Source organism: Geospiza fortis, unplaced genomic scaffold, assembly GCF_000277835.1.
Source record: "Geospiza fortis unplaced genomic scaffold, GeoFor_1.0 scaffold229, whole genome shotgun sequence".
In the NCBI taxonomy this organism is placed as follows: domain Eukaryota; kingdom Metazoa; phylum Chordata; class Aves; order Passeriformes; family Thraupidae; genus Geospiza; species Geospiza fortis.
The window spans coordinates 4,092,944-4,116,581 of record NW_005054357.1 but is presented as its reverse complement, the minus strand read 5'-3'; the positions used below and the strand labels follow the sequence as shown (position 1 = coordinate 4,116,581).

Genomic DNA, 23,638 nt, shown 5'->3' with positions numbered 1-23,638 from the left:
AGGGCGGGCGGGCGCCATGCGGAGCCGGGGCGGGTTTGAATTTACAGCCCGGGCCGGTTTGAATTTACACCCCGAGCTGGTTTGAATTTACACCCCGAGCTGGTTTGAATTTACACCCCGGGGCCGCTCGCCGTCCCCGTGTGCCCGCGCCGGGGAGCCCTGGGAGGCGCAGGCTCCCCGTTCTCCCGTTTTCCCAGCGCAGTGCGGGGCCACGCGTGTTCCCGCCGGGCCTCGCTACGCTTGAACCCGCGCTCCTGTCGCTTCTTTCTTCCCCAAACCTACCCATACTGTGTCTCTGGGGATCATTTATTGTTCTACGAGGTCCCTTAGGGAGCCCAAGGTGCGGCGTGGGCCGCGCGGGCTCAGCCGCGCATCTTTCCTGGCGGGTTTTTAAACCCAAACGTGTTTGCGCCATGTGCTCCAGGACGAGCCTGCTGGAGCAGGGAGGTTGGACCACCGTGGTCCTTCCGACCTGGTCCGCTCTGGGATTCTGTAAATTGGTTTTGCTGGATTTCCAGCTCCTCAAGTGAGCCCTTGCTGCCAGCCCTTTGCTGCTGCAGCCTTCTAATCTCTTCTAATTAATTTTTTTTTCTCGTGTAAACGTACTTTAGGTTCTCTGAAGAAGCGTTATTCTGTTTGTGTGTGATCAGTGATTCCCGGTGGGCATTTAAAAAATCCTGACGTCTTGACTCGGTAGCAGTCTGCCTTTCTTCATCGTTCAGTGTGAAAGTTTACCTCTCTCCTTGTACATTTACATCTTAACTAGCTGTTTTTCACATATATTCGTATAATCCTTTTCAACCATTTTAACCTCTCCACGTGCTCTGAAGATGCAGAAAGTCCAGCTCTGCTGGATTTTGCCACTGCTGTGCTCTCACTATGTATTTTTGTAACTGTTTCCTATTTTCCCCGCAACTAATCAATAGTCGTTAGGGATTTCTTACCAAACACGCTTTTACTTACTCGTTTTCTTTCTGTCTTTATATTAATAAAGACAGAAGAAACTATCACCAGGAATCCTGCAACTTTTTAATGGAGCAGTAGGCTCCATGCAAATCTTTCTTAGGTGAGTTGTCTTCTTAAAAGGCAGGTCTGTGAGAAGTACAGCAACAATTTCTTCCTAGCAATGCACCTCTTGATAGATTTTAAGATAGGTAGAATAATTTTACTCTGTGCTTTTGTTTTTTCAGGTTTTTGAGCCCCTGTCTTGAGGTATTCCTGCTATTTTCTCTTTCTGTCAGTCTTCATAATAACAGATATTTTTACCTAGCAGCAATGTTTAAAAGAAAACAAACAAATGTAGCCCAGGGGAATCCGAAGAACTGCTGTAAGATCCTTCCAGCCTGTCTTAAGCTGTGGTCAGGACTAGGGGGATAGGGAAGACCAGAGAAATCAGAGAATCATGGAATGGTTTGGGTTGGAAGGAACCTTAAAGCCCATCCTGTTCCAGCCCCTGGTCTGGGCAGGAAGACCTCCCACTATCCCAAGTTGTTCCCTCCACATCCAGAGAACAACCATCCATTCCTGCATCCTCTGGAAGTAACTTCCAACACAAACCAGTTTGTAGGCCCGTGTTTTCTCCATGAGGTGCGTCCCAGTTTCTGTGTTGGGACAGACAGCCCGTGGTTGCCTTTTGTGCCCTCTCTGCAACCTCCTGTCTGCCCCATCCGGGCTGAAAAGCCTTGGCCTGCTCTGTTGCTTTTCAGTAGTTGCTAAGTGATGCCCGAGCTTTGGTTCTTGTTACCCATGGTTGAAACTTCACTAGTCCCACCTGTCCCCTGGGAGCCCAACAGTATTTATAGATTAATGTGGCTTTCTGAATCCTTTCCTCGTGCTTCCTTACATCCCTTGGAGAGGGATTGGACCATGCCTTCCGGGAATTTCTACCTCTTCCTTCAGTTATTTTCCCCGCGTTTGACTATTCTCATCATTTTATCTCCCCATCTCTCAGGCTCTTTAAATGCTTGAAATTCTTCACCAGGCCCATCTGTACTGCCCCAGGACGTAATTCAGTTGCAAATACTGATGGCACGAGCACTTACCCTCATCACTGCCTCTGCTGATAGCAAATTCCTCCCTTAGTATCTTCTTTCATACTGTTCCATTCATGAACTAAACTGTTACCAAACTTCTTTAGCTGGTAGTAAATTGTCTGGGGAATTTGGAGCTCCTCCTTGCCTGCTTTGCCTTGCTTCACTGCATCCTGCCAGAAAACAACGTGTAAATGTTATTTTGTTCATCTTAAACATCTGATACTGATGTGTGAATAGTCATTTCAGCTGTCCAGGGTTACATTATTCCAACAGTGGTTTCCAAGGATAATTGGAGTGAAAATTCATCTCATACTATTTTCCTACATAATTTTGTTTCCCTCCTTCATGCTTGTAGTCAGCAACAGATTATTGGAAACAAATGAATGTGTTTGTATAGTTCAGTTACATCAATGACACTTTTACTGTGTTTTTGTTTGGTTTTAAGATGGTTTGGTGGTCTCTGAAAACGTGAAAAGCAAAAACATTGATGTGAAAATTCCCGAGTCAAAATTGGAAGCTGAAGACAAAGGAGCAGAGGAAGAATGCCCACGGGAATCTGATAGCAACATTTTGGATCTATCATCTGATTACCCACGAGGTTTGTTAATAAACTCTTAATATTTGTGCTATGTGCTGGAGGAAAGGTAGAAATACTAGGGAGCAAAGGTAAAGGGAGTGTGTGAAATCTCATTTTAAAACTCACCTCTGTATCCTGACCACATGGATCAGTTGCTTTGTCTGGCATAAGAAAACCTGAATATTTATCTTACAATGTAAAAACATTGTAAAGCTTGAAGTTGCTACAGAGTCTGGGTTACAGTGGACTGGGAAGTTCTGTGTGCTGGAATCAGTAAAGCAGATTTCAAACAAATTTTCTTGGTATTGGCAAATTCTGACTGATAAGTTGAAAAATCAGGTGGTAGATTTAAAGGTTAAATTGTTTACTAAGGGAAAGAAAAAAAATGGTAGAATTTAATATATCCTGGCTCCACAGTGAATAATTGTTCTTAAATTTGGTCCACTTATAGTTGATATTTAGTTTTGCTACTGAGTTCATATGATGTTTTTGTACTGCTTTTGTGCATGATTTCCATTCACCAACAATGCTGAGCAGTAAAATCAGGTGTAAAGGGTATGTGACTTGATCTTTTCAGCTGTTTTTTTTCAAATTAGGATCTTTCCATCTGAGAAAGTTTGTGTGTCAGTATTAAAAGGAAGTAGAAATATATAAAAATATATGGATCTTATTAAACAGCTATTCTGGGGATAATTTTTGCAGTAATTTGTGCTGCCATGGAAGTAAAAAGACAAAAACAATTATTTCAGTCCCTATTGCAGTCATTCTCTAACAGTGCTAGATTTTATATGTTGCACAGAAAAGTAGCAGTAAACTAAAAGCAGTTTTTAAACTAAGAATCTTTAATTTCTAAATATTTCTGGCATTTTTTTAGACAAACATATTTCAATTCAGAGACACCTTGCTGATCTAGAGAAACTGGCTGACCTGAGAGAAGGTGAGTTGTCCACAGCAGTGTCCCAGAACACAGATCTTCGTGTTACAGATATTTACATTTTCCTTTAGATTTTTATCTTTATCACACTACATATATTTATGATATTTAAAGATGAGGGATTTTGTAAAAAAAGGCTTTATGATTTATTCTCTTGTTCTTCTCCTAAATTCTGCCTGAGAGGTTGTTTGACATTCAGCTAGTTTTTATTTAGGTTAGTACTTCAAAGGCTACCTTTGTACACAGCCTTGCCTTTGCTTTTTGTGTCTCACATGCAAGATTTTCAAGAATTATTTTATATTTTCCAAAATTATTTTATATAGGGTACATTGCCTTATTTTGCAGCTTAAATAGATATCAGCTGCTTGTTTTGTCCAAAAGATTCAGGAGTTGGAACTTTCAAGTCTTTGCATGTCATCTGTAAAGTTCTGTTGTTCCTCAGTACTTTTCAGAAGTTTCATTACCTTCATGTTACTGGAGTAAAAAATACCAGAAACCAAAACCCAAAGGTTGTAGAAGTTAATGATTTTAGAAGTTTGTAGTGATTTTGGTCTATATTTTATGGAGGAGAAAGAGGCAACCCATAAATTTGAAGTTTGTGCATGAAATAGAACGTTCCCTGAGGATTTCAACTTTAACTCGTGTTGATTTTCCCTTCAGCCTTTTTTCTCTTGGCCTGCATCTCAGCTAACACAAGTGGTAACTGCATTTCATGTTTCTCATCGTTTTTAATTGTGTTTTCAGATGAAAGGAAGCCTTGTCCACTGTGTCCTGAGGAGAAATTCAAAGCTTGCTATAGCCACAAACTCCATCGTCACTTGCAGAATTTGCACTGGAAGGTTTCTGTTGAATTTGAAGGTAATGGCAATTGGGTTTGAATAGTAAATACTAGAAGAAATTGTGGGTATTTTCTGTGTTTCATCTTTCAAAATTCCTCTTGACCTGAGCATTTTGTTATCAGCTCTGAATTAGAACCATATTTTGACAGAATGAATTTTGAGGTGGGATGTAAAATGTAAATGTGAAAGAACTCTATTCTTCTCCAGCCAGAATGGTGACAATTGTGCATTTTCTCTTTAGAAAAACACCAATAATTGCATGGCACGAAAATTACCATAAAATTTTTAAAAAGTGCACAATGAAAACTACTTCAATATAAGTTTTAATTATATATTGATAATAATCAGACACACATGGGTGATCGGTTTTGGTGGATCATAAAGATTCCATGGGTTCTGATAAACATTTGAAGTCTTTATGTAGTATCAGTACTTAGTAGCTTTAATTGTTTTTCAATAAACTCTGTGATCTGCTTGTAAGACACATTAAAATCCCTGCAAGAAGTTTAGGAAGGAAAACAAAGTGAGTAGTGTGTGTTTTTTAAAAATCCATGTGTATGGGTTTGTGGGAAATAAAGTGACTATTTAGAGGATGGGAAGATAAAGTTGAAATATAAATTTTCCAATTGGAGTATCAGGTATCTCATTTTGGTTTTCTTTAACTGTGCTACATATGTTTGTAGATAGAATCTACACGCCAGTCTTTTAGACAGGTAACAATATTTTTGTGAAAGACTCACAGGTACTTTTGAACTGGAGACTTGGAGTAGCTTTGTAAGGTGCTCAGAGACTTATTTTAATAAACTTTAAATTCTTTGCATTTTAAAGTTTAATGTATAATTAGCTGATAAATTTCCCTGTGCAGAGGGGGGATGTTCCAGATAATTGGTGATGTTCTCTTCTTGCTGTCTGGTGAAATCTGAAGTGAGAGCATGTGGTGCAGGCCACAGACATGCTGTTCATTTACTGTTTTGGGATGGCATTTGTTTTCCAGGGTACAGAATGTGCATCTGTCACTTACCCTGTCGGCCAGTAAAACCCAACCTTGCTGGAGACCAGGTAAAAATGCTGAATCCCAGAAATTCTTGTGACTGTACAAAGTAGGGGAATTGGGTGACTGAGGGGAACTTTTGAGATCTGCTTAGTCTCCAAATACATCTTGCTGCTCTGTGAGTGATGCCAAAAGCTTTTTGGTCCAGGATGTGTGATAGAACCCTTGGGTAGCTGCATGGGGTTGTACCTCTCTCATTTTGGGGGGCAGCTGCCTAGCCCAGCTCTGGCTGTAGATTCCAGATATTTTGTGTGCTCTAGAGGTAACAGATGACTTCTCATATGCCTGTGTTCAGTTCTACTTGAAGCGTGTTTTATGTATTCTGGAACTACACAAAAGGCTCTATTTTACAGACATTGTCCAAGATGGGAGCTCATTACCACTGCATCATCTGCTCAGCAACAATAGTACGAAGAACTGACATGATTGGTCACATCAATCGTCACGTGAATAAAGGAGAGACTGAGTTCAGGTTTAGCACAGGTGAGCTCTGACTGACAGGAAACATTCAGTCTTTTTCTGTCATATACCACCTGCAGTAACACAGGAAAAATTCAGAAACAGAGTTAGCCTTTCTAATGAAAAATCTGCCCTTAAAATTTCAGAACTTTTGTTTCATCAGAGTTGTGGTTCAGTCTTGCATTGACCAGTTCCTGTGTTCTTATTGAGATAACTAGTACTCCCCTCACCCTTAATTTTGTAAGGACCAGCTTGTGTGTCTCCAAAAGAGTGAGGGACATGGCATCCACAGGGAAAAAAAAAAGTCTGGAGTAAATCTTTCTGCAATGAGAAATCCTTAGCTTTTTATCCAGACTGAACCAGCCTGGGTTCCCAAAATAAGGTGATGTTTTTTCAGTCTCAGAAAGTCATGATAGAGGTGTCAGTAGTTCTTTTAGTAAATTGCAATCCTACCTGACTTTGTTCAGAAAGAGACTTTGGTTTCTAAACTTAAATAAACTAGGTTAAAGACATTTGAAATAATTGGAATGCCAGTAGTTTGATGCCTGGACATCAGTTTTGCATGTCTGAAAAGCGATAGTAGTACCACATTCCATATCTCTATAGATTTTGTGCTGTGAAATACATTGATCTCTGTGTGCTTCCCTTCAGAGCTGTGAGTAAAGAATGGCCCATTTAGCATTTTTTAACAAAATGCATGAGGCAGTTTTTCCTCATAGAGGGAGGAGAAATCCAGAGGTTTTGTGATCTGTAGGCACTGGGCAGCTCTTGGGGCCCCTGAAGGTGGAACAGATCCACCATGTGTGTGTTTGAAATCCCTGAGAGGCAGGGTCATTTCCAGTTGGTACAAATTTTTCTTGCTTGTTCCTAGGTACATTTTAGACTGTGGATGAATTGCTCAGAGGAATGGCAGCCTGTGTTTACAGTTGTCAGATCTGAAAGCTTGTTTTGCCACAGGCTGTCTGCACAGAGCTCTGGTGCTGGAATTGTCCATGTGCCTGTGCTGTTTCTGCACATTTTGTGTGGCTGTTCAATAACTTAAAACAGATCAAGGATTTTTGCAGTTCATTGAGACATATTCAGGACTTTGTTAACAGGTTTTAATTAATTAGCAATGTATTATGTTTAAACATGCAAAACAAATGAGCTAAGTCTCAGGCTCAGGGGCTGGCTTTCTTAAACTGGAGTGGATACATAAGAGCCCAGCTGAGAAGTAAATCTGATGTTTTATTAGAAGAAAATTGTGGTAGAGCATGATCCTTATTTGCCACTTTTGAGATTAGAAGATAAATTGTTGCCTGCTTCTCCCCTCATCCTTGTGAAGTGGTCCGTGTGCTGGTTGGGTTGCAGCATAACCCAGAGTTCTTGCTTAACAGGAGCAGTTTGTAGTGTAATTTACCAACTGTGTTAATTTCAGTTCTCACCAATTCTTTCCTTCTGCCTCAATTCCTTGTTTCAGTTCATGCTCCTAAGTCATCTTACAAAGTGGTGAAGGAGTCAGCCACAGATGTGCAGGTTCTTCCCAACCACTCCACACCCCAGAAAACAGATTCCTATTTTAATCCTAAAATGAAACTCAACAGGTGAGAGAGCAGGGAGTGGGAGGATGCATCTGAGGGGGGGAGTTTGTAGTGAAAAATCTGTGTTTTGAAAAGCAACCTGTGAAACCTCGGTTCAGAGGGCAGGAGAAAGGAGTTTCTCATCAGAAAACTCTTCTTGACAAATAATATTTATACCCAAAACCACTATATGTGAAATAGTGTCATTTCTGAAGTAATTAAGCATTTTCCTGTAATTAGTAGATCTTACTTTAAGAATACTCTGCTGTAGAATTCAACTTTTCAGCATAGCTGAGGTTTTTATTTACAGTTCTTCCCTGTAAAAAGTGGAGTTTAGTTTAGATAGTCCACTGTTAGTTTAAAGGGAGATAAATAATGAGAAGGAAATAAAACTGTTCTGTCAATTTACAGACTGTGGCCATTTTTGTCTTCCAGGCAGTTGATATTCTGTGCACTGGCCGTGCTTGCTGGGGAGCGCAAACCCATTGAATGTTTGGATGCTTTTGGTGCCACTGGTAAAGTCCATTTCTTTAATATTTTGCTTAATATCCAAAAGGAGGAAGCAGCAGAAATTCGTAACTGACGTCACATGCTCAGAAATAATGTGAGATATGTAATAATTCTCTTCCTTAGGCAGAGTCCTGAGCTTCCATACAAAAAGACAGCTGTCAAAAGCTGTGTATTAAGGCTTTTAAAAAGGTTGTAAATAATATTAAAGTTCAGTGGTCTTGTTAAAATCAGTTGTTTTACTGTCCTTACATTCTGTTTTTCCACAGGAATCATGGGATTGCAGTGGGCAAAGCACCTCAGAAGTTCTGTGAAAGTTACAATTAATGATTGTAATGAAAATTCTGTGACAATGATTAAGGAAAATTGTCATTTAAACAAAATGAAGGTGAAACTGAACAGTAGGGAGGAAGACAATGGTGAAACTGTGGGAAATGGAGAAGAAAACAGTGACACCATTGAGGTGACCAAAATGGATGCCAATGTTGTCATGCATTTGAGATCATTTGATTTTATGTAAGTGTTGAATGTTTCTGTCAATTTTCTGGTTTGGTAATGACACACCCCACCCCACTTCCCAGTATGTCATTATTTGGAGAAATTGGAATGATAAAAGAATCAACCAGCAGTCACTTGAAATGTAGTTTTGTCCCAGAAATGGTGTGGGGACAGAACTTTAATCTTAAATGTTTTAGAAAGTGCTGGAAAAATATTAGTTTTTATGGCATTCAGAATGGGTTACAAATATGCATGAAAATTTTAACGCAGGCCGGGTTTTTTTATAACTTCATTGTCTGTTTGCTGAATGGAAATACCAAATAAGTTTGGGTTTTTTTAAAAACTTGTTTTTAGTTTAAAATGCTGTTTGTTGCCTCTCTTGTTTTTATCTATTTTGCAGCATATTAACTTTGAATTAAAGCAGGCTGATTCTTCCAGGTTGGGTGTATAGATGCATGCATTCAAACCCATTCAAACAGATATCAAAAATAAGTGGTGGGATTTTTTTGTGTTATTAATGACTTAACATTCAGATCTAAGCATTGCTGGAAGTTTTAGTCCTGTTCTTTCTGTTTTAAATGTGATCATAGGTGAAGGTTATAAAACAGTGTTTTCCTCAGTGTAAAGCCAGACTCTGGACCATTTATAGACACTGAGTGGTACATCCTTTCTTTTCAGCCATTTGGACCCCTTTGGAACTTCTGTGAATTACCTGGACTCTGCCTTTAGAAATGTGAGAAACCTTGGGATTGTGTCACTGACATCCACAGACATCAGCTCCCTCTATGCCAAGGCTCAGCACGTGGCCCTGCGTCACTACGGCTGCAATATTGTCAGAACAGAGTACTACAAGGAGCTGGCAGCCAGGGCTGTGATTGCTACTGTCACCAGGTACTGCTAAACCATTTCCAATTAGGCTAAAAAGTTATTAGGTAATTATTCAAAATAATTTGTGACTGGGCAAGGCGAAAATGCATCAGTAGGGTGGGGCGGTGGGATGGTAATGTGAAAAAAAAATACCCAGACTTGCAAACTCTTCTATTTCTCTATCAATTTTGCCATTCTAGAGCTCCATAGGACTTCCTAAATAAAAAATAAACTGCTGGAATGGCTTCTAGCTAAGCCTTTCAGTTGTACTTGCTTCAGTGGAACCTGGTGTTCACTGCAGACCCTCATACTTGAGGTTAAAAAGATGGATGTGGTTACTAACTTGTGAAATCAGTTATTTGCATATAGATACCCTAACTAAACTCAGTCTGTTAAATAAATGAAGACCTAAAACCTAATTGGAGAAAAAAGGTTACAGGCAAGAGGAGGGGACAGCTGCTTGGGAAAGATGAGGAGGAAGTGAAATCACCAGAGGTTTTGAGAATGCCAGAGCACAAATGCTGAGCTGAACGTGTTCAGATTTCCCTTGTCCTCTCCCTGCTCATGTGATGATGCAGGAAGCTGTGATAAAAGTAGTAAAATTAGATTTGCTTGGCCTGCCAGGAAGGCCACAAAATGAGGCACTTCAGAAAGAACACTTCCTCCTGCTCTCTCAACTCTCCAGTACCCCTCTCTAGGAAGTGGACGAGCTCAAGAAGCGTGCAGCAGGTTCAGGTGTCCATGGCAGTGTTTGCCTGCAGACTTCAGTACAATTTGGGTTTTGTGTGTGTTTCTGCCCCCAGAGCTGCAGCTCGCTGTAACAAAGGCATTGAAGTGCTGCTGGCAGTAGCTCTGGAACACTTTGTTCTGGTGGTGGTCAGAGTTTTACGGGGCCCAACCCCTGCAGATGATTCAGCAAAGAAGGTCCGATACCTCATCCACTGCCAGTGGTGTGAAGAGAGGGTTTTCCAGAAAGAGGGCAATATGGTGGAAGGTAAGTGGCTTTTCTTTTGCAGTTTGTATCTCTGTTCTGTGCCTTGTTTATATTTACATCCCATTAGTAGCAATTCCCTTGTATGTAACAATGTGTGAGGTGGAGAGGGCGCTGTGCTTCATGGCCATGGGCTGGATTGGTTGTCTGCATGGATTTTCCTGTAAATGGACTGGATTTGTGGCACAAATTGCTCAGGTTGTGGCTGCCCCATCCCTGGAGGTGTCCAAGGCCAGGTTGGACAGGGCTTGGAGCAGCCTGGGCTAGTGGAAGGTGTCCCTGCCCATGGCGAGGGGTGGCACTGGATGGGCTGTAAGGTTCCTTCCAGCCCAAACCATTCTGAGATTTGTTCTACACAGGACATCCTCCCAGCCTGCTCTAGCTGCTGGAGCTGCCAGGATTCCTGGTATGTCCATGGATCTGCCACTTCAGGAAAAGCCCTAGGCTAGGGATAGCCTTTGATACTATTGGGTTCCTTCAGATGGCAGCAGCTGGATAGCTTTTGGTGTCAGATTGCTTTTCTGCTGCATTTCAGTTCCTTAAAATGCAGTGGACCAAGCAGTGTGGTTTTCCCCTGCTGTTGTTAATGGACTGTCCCCACACACAGGTTAGCAAAGACAGGAGACAAAAATTGCACTTGATTACCGATCAAGTCATCAATCACTAAATCCCACCATGAGCTGCTTGGCAGAAGTGAAAATAGTGTCACAGTTCTGCTGCTGCCCTTCCAAATACCTCACTGAAGTGAGCTCCCACTGCATCTGTCTCTGCAGTAACACAGGCATGGCTGGCTATTGCCAAACAATTTACATGCTGTTTTTCTGCTGCAGAAAACCCTTACCAGCAGCTGCCCTGTGACTGCCATGGCAGCATGCCTGGGAAGACAGCAGTGCTTCTTGGTCCTCTCTGGTAAGTTCCCATCACAGGACACATTTGGAGAGTCACTCTGGTCCAGGAGCTCTGAAGCTCAGCTGTTCATGCCATAACAATTTTTATTTCAGCACTACAAAAGGAGGTACAGCAATCAGCAGGAGCTCAGGAAACAGAGTGTGGATTTGAATTTAGTGGGGTACTCAGTTTTTACTTTTGTTCAAACCAGTTAATAAATAGTAACACATTTTAAATTTCACATTCAGTGCACTTATGGAATACGTCCTGCACAAGAGAACCTGCCTATGTGTTCCTCTGTCTGTCTGCCAGAATAATTCCTGTTACTCTAAACTTGTGGAGAATTTATTAAATAAATCATTACATGTGCTGATGGTAATAAATACTATATTGCTTGTTAATTAATATTTGTAGAAACAAGAATAAATCTTTTAAAGTCTTTAGGCTATTTCAGATCAGTATTAAAAATGGTTTGCAACTGACAGTACCTTTCTTGTGGCGGTTGAATGACTTTCTCTACATCTTAGGGCAGAAATAAAATGACTGGGTTTGAGATCTTGATTTTTTTTTTTAAACAAGACCACTGTTGTTGTCATTGCAAAAAATTGAATTCAGTATAACATAATTGTTAATCAGTTTGGGCAGTGAATTTTGGAGCAGCTTCCATTAAGAAGCCTTAACTTTTGACTTCTCTTGTTTTTCATAGGTCAGGAGCTCTCTTTAACACTGGATTCCTCAGGAGGATGCTCCTGGAGGCTGTGCAGTATGGCTTGGATGAAGCTCAGCCACTTCTGAAAACATTAGTTTGTGAATCAGAGTGCACAACTCCCAAACATTTTTCTATCCACAGTCCTGGTGACGAGAACAAACAAGGTAGGAAAAGGGACAGCCTGTTCACAGAAAGGATTGGCTTTGTGGTGATTCTTAGAGATGCTGATCTGTGATAAGTTACTTAACAGCAATGTATCCGTAGAGTTGAATGCATTATTGAATAATTGAATTATTTCATCCTGTGTAATTAAAGTATTTTGCCACTTTACAGTAGAATTAATTTTGCCTTCTAATTGTATTTTAGAAGAGTGTGGCGTATACATTAGAACACCAAATACTTCTGCAGAACCCTACTTAGTACATGGTAAGTGGAGCATTTTGGTGTAGCTTTTATATTTAACAGTATTGCACTCTGGAGTTTTTTCCCCACCCAGTACTGATTTGATTTTATCTTTATCCAGAATCATATTTATTGGTAAAAGCAGAATGCCAGATACTCTATGAAGGACACTTTAATTTACATGTTACTACTGAAAATGGCCTGTTGATTAAATTCAGGCCCGATTTTACCTCTGCGCACACCAGCTTAGAAAAGCAGGCACACAGCTGAAGTTGCTGCATGGCTTTGTTTTTGTGTGTGCTGCCTGAGGCTTTGCTGGTGTTTCTGTGAGTGCTGAGTGGTTTCTGTGGCCTTGTTGTGGTGCAGGCAAGAGGAAAAGCGAGGAGGTGCTGCGCGGCACGGCGAAGCGGCAGCGGGCCGAGCACAGCGCCGAGCACCCCCCGTTCTACTACAACATCCACCGGCACAGCATCAAGGGCATGAACATGCCAAAGTAAGTGTGGCTTCACCTTCCAGCCCGGTCTGACACTGACACACAGCTTGTTCTGTGTCAGCCCTGGCAGCACCACATCCGTTCTAAATGCAGGGCTTTGGTTTTGCTGCCTTTCTTCCCAGGTTAAATAAGTTCCTGAACTATCTGTCAGAGGCCGGATACCGCGTGAGCCGAACCCACTTCGACCCCATGGGAGTCCGCACCAACGCGCCCCTGGCGCAGTTCAAGACTATTCTCATGAAGTACAGCACTCCCACCTATGTGGGGGCACAGGCAGAGGGCCCTGTGCATCTCCCTGGAGAGGTCCAGGTGGGAGAAGAGGTTCCAGCTGCTGCAGTGATCAAGGTGGAGGAGGCCAACTTCACGGAAGATGATAAATCTGGGGCCGCCGTGTTCACAGAGTCCTACCCCACTCACTGTGCTGCTGAATAATGCGGATGGCTTTGTTCATCAGGATGTTACAGATTTCTAGCACACCCTGTTCCAGTAAACCACTCCTTCCTCCCAAGCTGGAGTTTGACCGTTTTGAGCTGCCTGTTGTACTTGGGAGGGACAGTTTAGACTTAGATAACAGAACTTAGCCCTGATCCCAGCACGGCTGTGGTCACAGAGCCAGCACTGTGGGAAGGCTGTGGAGTTACCTGCTTTTATGCTCACCTCCTTTTCACACTGAGGCATGGAGGCTACTTCCCAGTCTGTCCAAGCCTTACTGCCAGCACAGCATCCAGGAGGTGGGACAGGACCAACAGTGTTCAGCATTTTGGAATATGACATTCTTGTGAAACAGCCCGTTCCTAAAATGCATCATTCCTAAAACCTGGCTAGCTATGATCCAGAGAGAGGGCATGTTAAGGTAACAAAATAGCACAGGATAAAATGCCCTTTGAGTTAAAGCCAGGCAGTCCTGCCTGGCTGCAGCTGTAGCTCCAGGCTGCACATGTAACTCTGCATTCAGGTCAGTTTCCAGGGTTCTGCCTCCAGGCAGGAGCTGATCCCAGGAGAACAGGAAGGAGCGGTGACATGGCTGCTAGCGAACTTCAGTTTGTACCCAAATCGTAGTGAATTGTGTAGTCACTCTAGGTAGTTGTCTGCTCAGAGCTTACAGTGGTTGTGTGCTGCAGAAAGGTACAGGGACAAGGGACCACAGTGGACCTTCAGGTGGTTTGTGGTGAGTTGTCAGTAGTAACTGAGCTAAGATCTCTTCTGTGAAGGAGCAAAGCTGCCAGGTGTTGGCAGTTCTGGTTTCCTTAAATACATGGCAGCATTCCAGCCAAACGAGCTTGCCTTTGTCCTTTCTTTCCCCCACACTTAGTTCTGGTATCTCTGTGTATTCCACTTGAACAGCTGTCAGCAGTAGTTGCCATTTCTCCGAGTCTGGTGTTCAGCCTGGCCCCCAGTGTTAGGCTTATCTAAGAGCAGAATATGAGGGGTTATTATCCTTACCCATCTCTGAAATTTTACAATAGAAGTAACAGGACTAATCTACTCCTGATGATGCAAAACATCCTATGCTCCTGTCAGGCCAAACAGAAGTTGCTGCCTCTTCTACTCTCTTCAATTCCAGATTGCTTTGGTGGAGTGTTATTCTCTTCTCTAATTTCAAAAAGGAAGAACCCACAGAAGGGTTCTTGAATCAGTGATATAGCAATGTTTTCTTCAAAAATGCAGTGCTTACAGTTCTTTTCCAAAGATCACCTGGAAGCTTAATGGAAGGAGAGAATTTTATGTTCCCTAGTGGCATTTTTGAGTTTTTAAGTGGATAGAGTGTTGGCAGATGTTGCTTGCAGGTAACAAACACATTTCAGTGTTAGTAGGATAAAAGCAGTCCTAAAGTCAGTTACCTGGGGCAAAGGATTGTTCTGATTACAATAAATTAGGCTAAAAAGAAAGTTTAACTGAAGGCCCTTGTGGGAAATACTTTTTATTACTCTTGCAGCTCCTTTTAAGGAGCCAAAGGTATTGAATACCTTTTCCAAGCCAATGCAACTATTCCCAGGTGTTTGAAGGGCAGAAAAAGTGAAACTCAGACTTGTCTCTACAATCTAGGCTCTTTTCCTCTGCCAGACAGGCAGAAGCTGTTGTAATCTGTCAGGGACCACCAGCTGAATGAGTGTTTGTAGCTCAGGCCTCTGGGAATTCTTTTCCTATCCAGCAGTTGTCTCTGCTGTTTACCAGGTAGGGTCAGTCCTGCCCTAATCGGCTGCCAGAACATTACTGCAGGTTTGAGTCTGGAGCTTGGGACATCTTTTCCTCTTTGCATGGATCCACATGGCCAGGAAGCTTTCTGGGAGTTGAAGCTGTTCAGAGGCAATTTGGGTAACCAGTGGTGGCCCAGGGAGCAGCAGGATTTCTTTAGTCAGGGACTGTTCATTTTCAATGCATCTCAAGAAACCCTACACTGGGCATACTCAAGCATTGCTTCTTAACTCAAGGTGCATCCTCTGGTTAAAAGTTGTGGTGAATGTAGAGAGAAAAGAAGGAAAGGAACAAAATTTGATCTCTCTAAACAATGGACCTCAGCTGAAGACGTTCATTACAGTTGCTCTCTGCTGCTCTTGACTGAAGCTGCCTAATAGTTAAATGCACCCAAAGTTGCTGGGCTTAACCCAAGTGCTGTGAAAATCCTTCATCCCCTTCCTCAGGCTGCAGGATCTGGTTGGAACAGCATCACCTGTGACAGGTCAGTGGAAGAGCTGATACCTTCTGTGTGCCCCTTTTTCTCACTCAAGGCTCAGGAGCTGAGCTGCTCTCAGGGGACTGTAACAGCCACCACTGGTGGAGCTGAGCTGCACCTGCACAGCCCCAGGCGTGGCAGCATGAACAAAAACACTGCCCAAATGGGGTCCTTCATCAACCAGAAGAGGAAGCAGCACTGCAATTCCCAACAGGTTGTTGATAACATTTTTGCTTTTATTGTCAATTTGAGCATTTCAGTGGGACTTTAGTTGGATAGGAGATACTTTAGTTGGATATTAGGCTTACCCGTACGTAACACACATTATGTACTTACAAAAGAACATGGCTTTAAAAGGGGGAAGAATAATGGCATTTTGAAAATAAAATAGTTTATAGCACTAAAGAGTCACAGTGCAATCAATGGTTTAATCAAACAACTACATTATATATATAATATTTAAAGAACATAAATATTCAGGAAATTCACTACAACATGAAAATAAAAGCTTCACGTTCTCTCACGCTTTTTAAAAGAACTGGAGACAAAGTGACAGCTCCTAGACAGACTGCTCAGCTTCACAACACCTCTCTTGCTTAAGGGACTGTCCCTCCCCTCAGCTCCCCCCAGGAGGAATGCTGGCACTAATCTAGAAGTTCTCCCCAGTAACTTTAAAGCATTTAGCACAGCCACTCCCCCACCCCCCATTATATTCCGTGGACATGCACTACAGTCTATACAGCAACGCTTCACAAAGTCAGCAAAAACAGGTCCCTAATAGCTGCCCCTCTGTGCTCTGGGGCCTGAACTCTTCCATTTCATGTCACAAAAGCCCAAGGCTCTCCAGTCAGAGAAAATAATTAAGTTACTCAAAGAAGCCTGTGCAGTTTCCACAGCGGAATAAAGCCGATCTGAACAGCAGCCAGCAGGGACACTATTTACAAGTGCTAGGAAAGCCCAGAGCCAGGGAAGGGCAAGTCCTTCCCAGGAGAATCCCCGAGCAGCAGAATACTTTTGTATCACATGCCAAAGCCAATGGGAGTCCAGGCAGGACAGAGGAGTGTAAACCACACCATGTGGAGTAAAGCCTGGTGCTTCCCATCTACCACCAACTCTTTTTGCTTCGAGCCTCAGGCGCAAACAGGGGAGGGTTCATCAGCAAGTCTTAGAGCAAAGGGAGCCTCGTGGTGACAGCTTCCCTTCAGACAGGACATGAAACAGGTCAGGCTGCCCCCTGAGAGCCACAGCAAGGTCCAGAACCAGGGTACAGGGGCTGTACATGCAAATGACCAGCAGCTACCGGGCCTTACAGCACAGCCCCCTGCCATGTTGGGAAACTTGAGCCTAAAAGTAAGACACTAAATGGTAAACTTTGTCAAGTACTGAAATTGTCTTCCAAAGTGCTAAGCCATGTTTGTTAAAGCTATGGCAAAATAACAAAAGTAGAATCTTGGAGCAGCTTAAAATTGAAGTCTTCCCTACTCACACTGACACTGGGGAAGGTCCCTGCTGGGGTGGCACAATTCCCCAAAGCAAAGTATTTTGATGGCCATGTGCTGGAATTTGGGGAATTTGCTTCAACAAAAAAGTTTTCTGGACCGTTCTTTACAGCAAATTCACAACAGAGATCCTACTCTGGGGAACAGAGCAGGGCTATGAAACATCCAGATTTCATTCAGTTCAGCTGTGAAGACAGGGCAACATTGCAGGAGGGGCCAGGCAGGAATCAAGACTGGCATGTCCTGCATGGGGAAGAGTTATGGGTTTGGAAATAGCCATTAAAAACAAAACCAAATCAATTTGATGAACCACTTTGCACTGAAGTATTAAATTAAGCCCAGTAAACAGCAAGGATTTGAAGTGTCAGTTTTCACACTGCAGCTCTCTTTGGAATCCTAGGATGGTTGGACTTGAAAGGAAACTTAAAACACCATCTCAGTCAAAGCCCCTGCCAGGGGCAGCAATACCTCTCACAAGAGGCAAAATTCACCTTTGTTCACAAGAAAATGTCTTAATGAACCTTTCCTAGGGAATCAGATTACCTCTAGCTGCAAGACTATCCCAAACCCATTCTCTGCCAATCAATTCTTCAGATGGATAACAATCACCAAATTCCAACATTTAACACATTCCTTGGCATATGCTACTATTGAACAGACTTCCTTAGCCACCCAACACTCCACACTTCACAGAGGCTACTATAACTGTGTCTGATAGAGCAGAAATCCAGATTTACCTGGACAAAACGAAGCCATTCCAAACTGGAACACTGGATCAGATATCATGCATTAGGAACAAAAAAGCATCTCAAACACTGCAATGCACTGGAGGTCATTTCGTCTCCTAGGGAAAAATCAAAAACCCAACCCAAAGACTAAATTAAATACAGCCCAGAATACTGTCTAGTCATATTACTGAGTATAGTTAGAGTGCCTGAAGGCACCACGTGTGTTGTCCATGAAGATACTGGTGGTGCCTTATTTTAATATTAAAGAAGTTGTAGCTATAAAAAGAGTTAGTTCCATCCCAGTTTCCCAGCACTTATTTGTGCTCCTTGGTGGGGGCATAGTACAGTTCCATGGGTTTGTTCACTTTCCAGTACTTCTCACTGACCAGTTCCAGGGAAAAGGACCCATTTAGCACCTAGAAGAGAACAGCAAAACAAGAATAAATTAGGTAATCTGGTGTTGTGCTGTGAAACAGGCTACTTAAATCAATGCTTAAATGTATTGACTTGAAGGAGTCACCAGTAATGTGGCACAAGTTGTGGGGGGATAGAATGTAAGAAAATAAAGATAGTGCAGAAGGTAATCTCACCCCTGAGGAGTTGCAGCTGCACTAATTACCAAAGATTAGGAACAGGTCTGCCCTTCACAGGCTACAGCTGTGTCCAATAAGGATGGGTGCTATAAAAGAGTCAGTTAGCTGGGTGAGAAGGGAGTTGTTGGAGTTTGTTGGCTGTGCTGTGAGGAAGAAGGATTTAGTGCTGCAAGGAGCTGCCTGTGAAAAATCACTGAGAAGGTATGGGAGCTTCACAATAAGATGACAACAAGTTACAAGCTAAAAAACACAAAGATTCTCAAGTGCATAAGCCGTGGTTGGTGCCACTGCTGCATTTTCACCAATTAATTTCTATGTCTCCTTTTCTACCAACCAAGTTTTTCCCAAAAAGCAATTGCTGTGCTGCTCCATAAGCTGGTGCCATGAATTTCCCCTGAGCCCAGCAGTGTGTTTTGAGCAGGGGTGCAGCAGGGCTTGGTGCTTACAGTGAACTGGCCGGCGGCGGTGGCGATGTAGATGGTGTACTGCTTCTCACTGGCCGTGTCCAGGTTCATCTGGTTGGACTCTCCTTTGCTCCTCAGCTCCTCCAAGGCCAGCCTCACTGCCAGGTACTTGGACAGGTGATCAACCGTGGCATTGCCCGAGGTCTTGATGTACCTGTGACAGCAGCCAAGCAGAATTTCCACGGATCGTCAATAATGACTGAGCAGCAGCTGTGGGAAAAGCCATCTGGAACGCCCCAAATATTAAAGGTCAGCTGTGAAAAGGCCTTTAGAGACAATTCCCAGCTGAAGATTTGCATAGATTTACACACATCACAGAGAGATGTCTCATCAGCAGTCAAAGCCAAGAAAAGACCTGAGGAAACACCATAAAACTACTCTCTGCTGTGAGCCAAAACTTGCAATCTGTACTTGGACTGGATTATGAACAAAAAAAGTCAGGAAAAGCTGCCAGCCTGCAAATCCTGCTGACACAAAGCTGCTCTGGAAACTGCTGACACTTATACAAGGTTTGTTTATTCCCAAAGAATCTTAGAGCAAATAGAAAGAGGCTGATATAACACAATCATCCCACTACTGAACTGCAATGCTAGAAAACCTTAAAAACATCTTTATTTGTGATCAAAGGCTTAAAACAGCTTGTGACTGTATTTTTTATAAAAGTTGAGCAGTACCATCTAGCTGACTTGGAACAGAAAGAAGGGGAGAGTGCTTATTTGCATCTGGTCCTGGCACAGGGTGCCCAGAGAAGCTGTGGGTGCCTCTGGATCTCTGGAAGTATCCAAGGATGGGGCTTGGAGGAAGCTGGGATAGTGGAAGGTGTCCCTGCCCGTGGCAGGGGGTGGCACTGGATGGGCTTTAAGGTCCCTGCCACTTCATCCTGTGATACAGTTAAACAGGATGTGATATGACTGAAGTAAATTGATGTTCAGAAGCCCCAAGAAGTGATGGAAAACCAAATCACTAGGAAATTGCAGCAGAATTCCTGGAGATGGCAAGGGGCCACTGACCTTGTCTGTGCACTGTCATCGTTCTCCATGAGGGTGGGGTGAGGCCTGAACACCAGCTCGATCTCACTGGCCCCGTCCATCACGGGATCTATGGCCACAGTGGTGTTGTTGTTGTCCAGCTCCAGCCCAGAGTCATCTGAGGTTTTGGTTCTCTTGTTGCTGGGCCCAGCCTCCTGGTTGCTGTGTGTGGAGGCGTTGCTGCAGTGGGAGCTGTCGCCGTTGTCCTCGGCCCCGCTGCCATTCTCAATCTGCTGCTTCTTGCCCCGCTGCAACCTGGCCACAAACAGGCAGAGATACAGCCTGACCCATCCAGAATCCAGCCGGGTCACAACACACCTCCTGCCCAAGTGAGGCATGTGCACAGGCAAGCACTGAACATTTCAGAGCCATTTAAAGTTTAAAAACTTACTAATATTAATTCTTTAGTAGAGAAAGATACTCACAGACAGAACTATTCATTTTTTTATGTCCCTTAAACACCTTTTAGCTATGTTTTAAGACTGTTTTAACTTCACACAGTTGTTTTTCAGGCAGTTGCAGACCATTATTTTCATGCAAGCATGGATTAGAGTTATTACACATTATTAGAATTAACACATCCACATGTGATTAGAATTATTAAATCACACCATGCTTTATCATGCAAACTTTGGGGCCTCTCTCCCAGCTGGCTCTCTTAGGTTTAAATGCACATCTGGAATTTCACCATGGTGTAAACACCACATATTCCAGCCTGTGAATTAAGTCACAACTAAGCCCCAAGTCCTGGTATTCTGTGCATTTACTGGCATGTAAGGGCAGCGTTTTGGTACAGGATTCATGGTGTTATGATTTCTTATCTAAGACATGACAGCCATAATTGGGTAAAGCTAAGCTGAAGTTTCTGTCAGGCTGCCACAGAAGTCACAGGGAGTGATACAGAGATTTCTGATAGTAGACAAAAGGTTAAAAATCCTTTTGCCAAAGGTTAAAAACTCTTTTGGCAGATATCAGAGGAGAAGAGAAAATTCTCAAGCTCCACAGGGCATGAGGACAGGCATTGTATTTTTAGCCTAAAGACAAACAAGGTGATTATATACCTGTTCATAGCCTGAATCTTTAATCCCTCCTCGATGCTGTGACTCAGGGCTTGCTGGTTGTTGTGCTTGCTGATCCTGGCCAGCACCCTCTCCTGGTGAGCCTCGTACTCATCCCGGCTCGGGTAAATCTTACTGATGAGAGCGTCAAAATTGGGGTCTGGCCGCAGGGATCTTTTGGAAACGAGCTTTTTGCGACATGTGGGACATTCTTTGTTCCTGGACACGGGCAGGAAGGAAGCAAACAATGCTTAACTCTCCAGCAGTAACAAAACTCTGCCCTGTTGCTTCCATTCTTGGTCAAGGTGCTCGCTAAGATTCAGTATTTACAGTAAATCTGGAAAGGGGCTTCTGTCTCTTGACACATTAGGTAGTTACAGATATTTAAACAAAGATCCCAAACAGATCTCTCCCTGCTGCTCTTTTATTTTAAAGTATGTTTGAGCAAACTATGTAGACTGAAGAGATCAGAAGTCCCAAGTTCCCTTCTCTTCATTTTCTGGATGAATTTTTACCTAGAAAAAATGGATGTCTAATGGAAATTATACAGAGGCATAGTCTTAGGAGGAAATCCTTCCCTGTGAGGGTGGGCAGGCCCTGGCACAGGGTGCCCAGAGAAGCTGTGGCTGCTCCTGGATCCCTGGCAGTGTCCAAGGCCCAGCTGGATAGGGCTTGGAGCAACCTGGGACAGTGGAAGGTGTCCCTGACCATGGCAGGGGTGGCACTGGATGGGTTTTAAGGTTCCTTCCAAGACAAACTATCCTGGGATTCTATGATTCCATGATTTCTAACATTCACAGGATGTGTAATTTGAAACAGCTGAAGGCCACATAATTTGAAATGTATTATTAGGAAAAGAAAGAATAAGGGAAATGAACCCCATTTTTGTCAGTAATGTGTATTTTTGTTTCACTGTTACTGGATCTAAGGGACAAAAAGAATATAAAAAAGGACTTCAACTCCTTGCAAGACACAGAATTATGAAATTATTTTTCATGAGGAAGCAATTTGACCCGTCTTCCAGAGATGGCTGAACATGGAAAAACAGGATTTGAAAAGTGTGCTGCACATTCAGAAACTCCCAGTGCACAGTGACTGTCCCACATCAACCCCACCAAGGACACTTCCACCTCAAGTGCAATGGACTGTCCGAGCCTTCTTTCCTCCCCAGTGTTCATCTCTGCTCCTGGCAGCATCCCCTTCTTGTCCTCTGGCAGTGTCCCATCCCTCTTCCCAGCAGTGTCCCATCCTTGGCAGTGTCCCCTCCCTGTGCCTTGGCAGTGTCCCATTCCCATGCCCTGGCAGTGTCATCCCCACCGCATCCTGGCAGTGACCCCTCCCTGGCACTGTCCTCTCCCTGTTCATTGGCAGTGTCCCATTCCCATGGCCTGGCAGTGTCCCTGGCAGTGTCCCTCCCCCATGGCCTGGCAGTGTCCCCTGGCAGCGCTCACGTACCCGCTCCTGAGGGCAGTGATGATGCAGTCGGCGCAGAAGCGATGCAGACACTCCTTGGTGGTCATGGTGTTCTTGAGCATGTCCAGGCAGATGGGACACATGAGCTCGCTGTGCAGGCTCCTGGGGGACACCACGATCTCCAGGCCATCTGTGATGGCTTCCTGGCAGCAAAGAAGGGAAAGGTTCTTTCCTGGGATTGAGTCCCTTCCTCATGGAGACAGCGTGTTTTACCCAAGGGAACACAGCAAAGAGACACGATACACAAACATATCAAGCACACAAAACCCCAGTGCTGCCAGCCCTGCAACACACAATAAACGTAAAGAGCTGCTGGAGAGGGTCCAGGGCAGGCCAGGAAGCTGATGAGGAGTCTGGAGCATCTCTGTGATGAGGAGAGACTGTGGGAGTTGGGCCTGGTCAGTCTGGAGGAGAGAGGACTGAGAGGGGAATCTCATCTATCTATCTATATATATATATATGTCTCCAAGGGGTGCCAGAGAACAGTGCCAGACTGTTCAGAGCTGCCAGTGGGTCAAGCTCTGATGTTTGTGAGGATGTAAAGGATGAGGAGCAATGACCATTAACCAAAACACAACAAGCTCCACCTGAACACAAGAAAGAACTTCTTTCCTTGGAAGGTGCAGAGCCCTGGAACAGCTGCCCGGGGAGTGGAGTCCCCCTCTCTGGAGACATCCCAAACCCCCCTGGATGTGCCCCTGTGTCACCTGCTCTGGTGACCCTGCCTGGGCAGGGGGCTGGGCTGGGTGATCTCCAGAGGTGCCTCCCAAGCCCAGCAGTGCCACAGCTCTGTGATTACCTGGGGTGTTCTCTGCAGCTCGTACAGACTGAGCTCCCAGGTCTTGCTCAGAGGCTGCGTCCCGTTGGTCTGCACGGCCTGAGACATGGCTGGGGAAAGAAGGGACAGGGGCTGAGCACTCAGGGAACCAGTCCCCCCACGTACCAGGCTCTGCTGTGTCACACAAGGATAATCCCCTGCTTGTACCACTCAGGAGAACTGGGGGAGCTGCTCAGCCGTGAACACTTGGCAAAAACCAATTCAGTTGTTAAACAAAAGTGACACAGAACTGAAGGCCAGAGAACATGGGCCACAAATGCCACCTGATGCAGAAAATATTCCTCAAACATCCACTTCCAAACATGCACATGGGTCAAGCAGGGTCTGCTTCCTACACTGAGGGGAGGGACATAGTGAGACAGGACACAGCACACCAGCCAAATGTGCTCACTGGAGCACACCATGAGGGCTTTTCCTTCTACAAAACACATCCCATGGGCTTTCCCAGCAAAAGTTTGAAGGATACTTTCTCTTGA

At 43.8% G+C, this 23,638-nt stretch overlaps 2 protein-coding genes across 2 annotated transcripts; one reads left to right on the top strand and one right to left on the bottom strand.

Annotated features, from left to right (window-relative positions):
* The first annotated feature begins 2,484 nt into the window (after positions 1 to 2,484).
* TRMT1L (tRNA methyltransferase 1 like) lies at positions 2,485 to 14,086 on the top strand. The gene is made up of 15 exons (XM_014308110.2): positions 2,485 to 2,631; positions 3,485 to 3,547; positions 4,289 to 4,402; positions 5,378 to 5,442; positions 5,788 to 5,917; positions 7,353 to 7,476; positions 7,888 to 7,967; positions 8,229 to 8,475; positions 9,136 to 9,348; positions 10,128 to 10,318; positions 11,146 to 11,224; positions 11,910 to 12,076; positions 12,279 to 12,338; positions 12,681 to 12,807; positions 12,930 to 14,086. The coding sequence occupies exons 4-15, from the start codon at positions 5,386 to 5,388 to the stop codon at positions 13,237 to 13,239; spliced, it is 1,785 nt and encodes a 594-aa protein (XP_014163585.1). The 5' UTR covers positions 2,485 to 2,631; positions 3,485 to 3,547; positions 4,289 to 4,402; positions 5,378 to 5,385; the 3' UTR covers positions 13,240 to 14,086.
* Positions 14,087 to 15,696: 1,610 nt separating this feature from the next.
* RNF2 (ring finger protein 2) lies at positions 15,697 to 23,232 on the bottom strand. Its single transcript, XM_031059152.1, has 6 exons — positions 23,124 to 23,232; positions 22,307 to 22,467; positions 20,855 to 21,070; positions 19,776 to 20,048; positions 18,748 to 18,919; positions 15,697 to 18,124 (listed from the first exon to the last, which is right to left on the bottom strand). Exons 1-6 carry the CDS (start codon positions 23,208 to 23,210, stop codon positions 18,023 to 18,025), a joined length of 1,011 nt encoding a protein of 336 aa, XP_030915012.1. The 5' UTR covers positions 23,211 to 23,232; the 3' UTR covers positions 15,697 to 18,022.
* Between the last annotated feature and the right edge of the window lie 406 nt (positions 23,233 to 23,638).

Coding starts and splice junctions, on each gene's coding strand:
- TRMT1L (XM_014308110.2), top strand. CDS start 5,386: ATGTGCATCTGTCACTTACCCTGTCGGCCAGTAAAACCCAACCTTGCT. Junction 7,477..7,887: donor CCTAAAATGAAACTCAACAG/GTGAGAGAGCAG, acceptor TTTGTCTTCCAG/GCAGTTGATATTCTGTGCAC. Junction 7,968..8,228: donor GGATGCTTTTGGTGCCACTG/GTAAAGTCCATT, acceptor GTTTTTCCACAG/GAATCATGGGATTGCAGTGG.
- RNF2 (XM_031059152.1), bottom strand. CDS start 23,210: ATGTCTCAGGCCGTGCAGACCAACGGGACGCAGCCTCTGAGCAAGACC. Junction 21,071..22,306: donor ATCACTGCCCTCAGGAGCGG/GTACGTGAGCGC, acceptor GCCCGTGTCCAG/GAACAAAGAATGTCCCACAT. Junction 18,125..18,747: donor CCGCCGCCGGCCAGTTCACT/GTAAGCACCAAG, acceptor GTTCTCTTCTAG/GTGCTAAATGGGTCCTTTTC.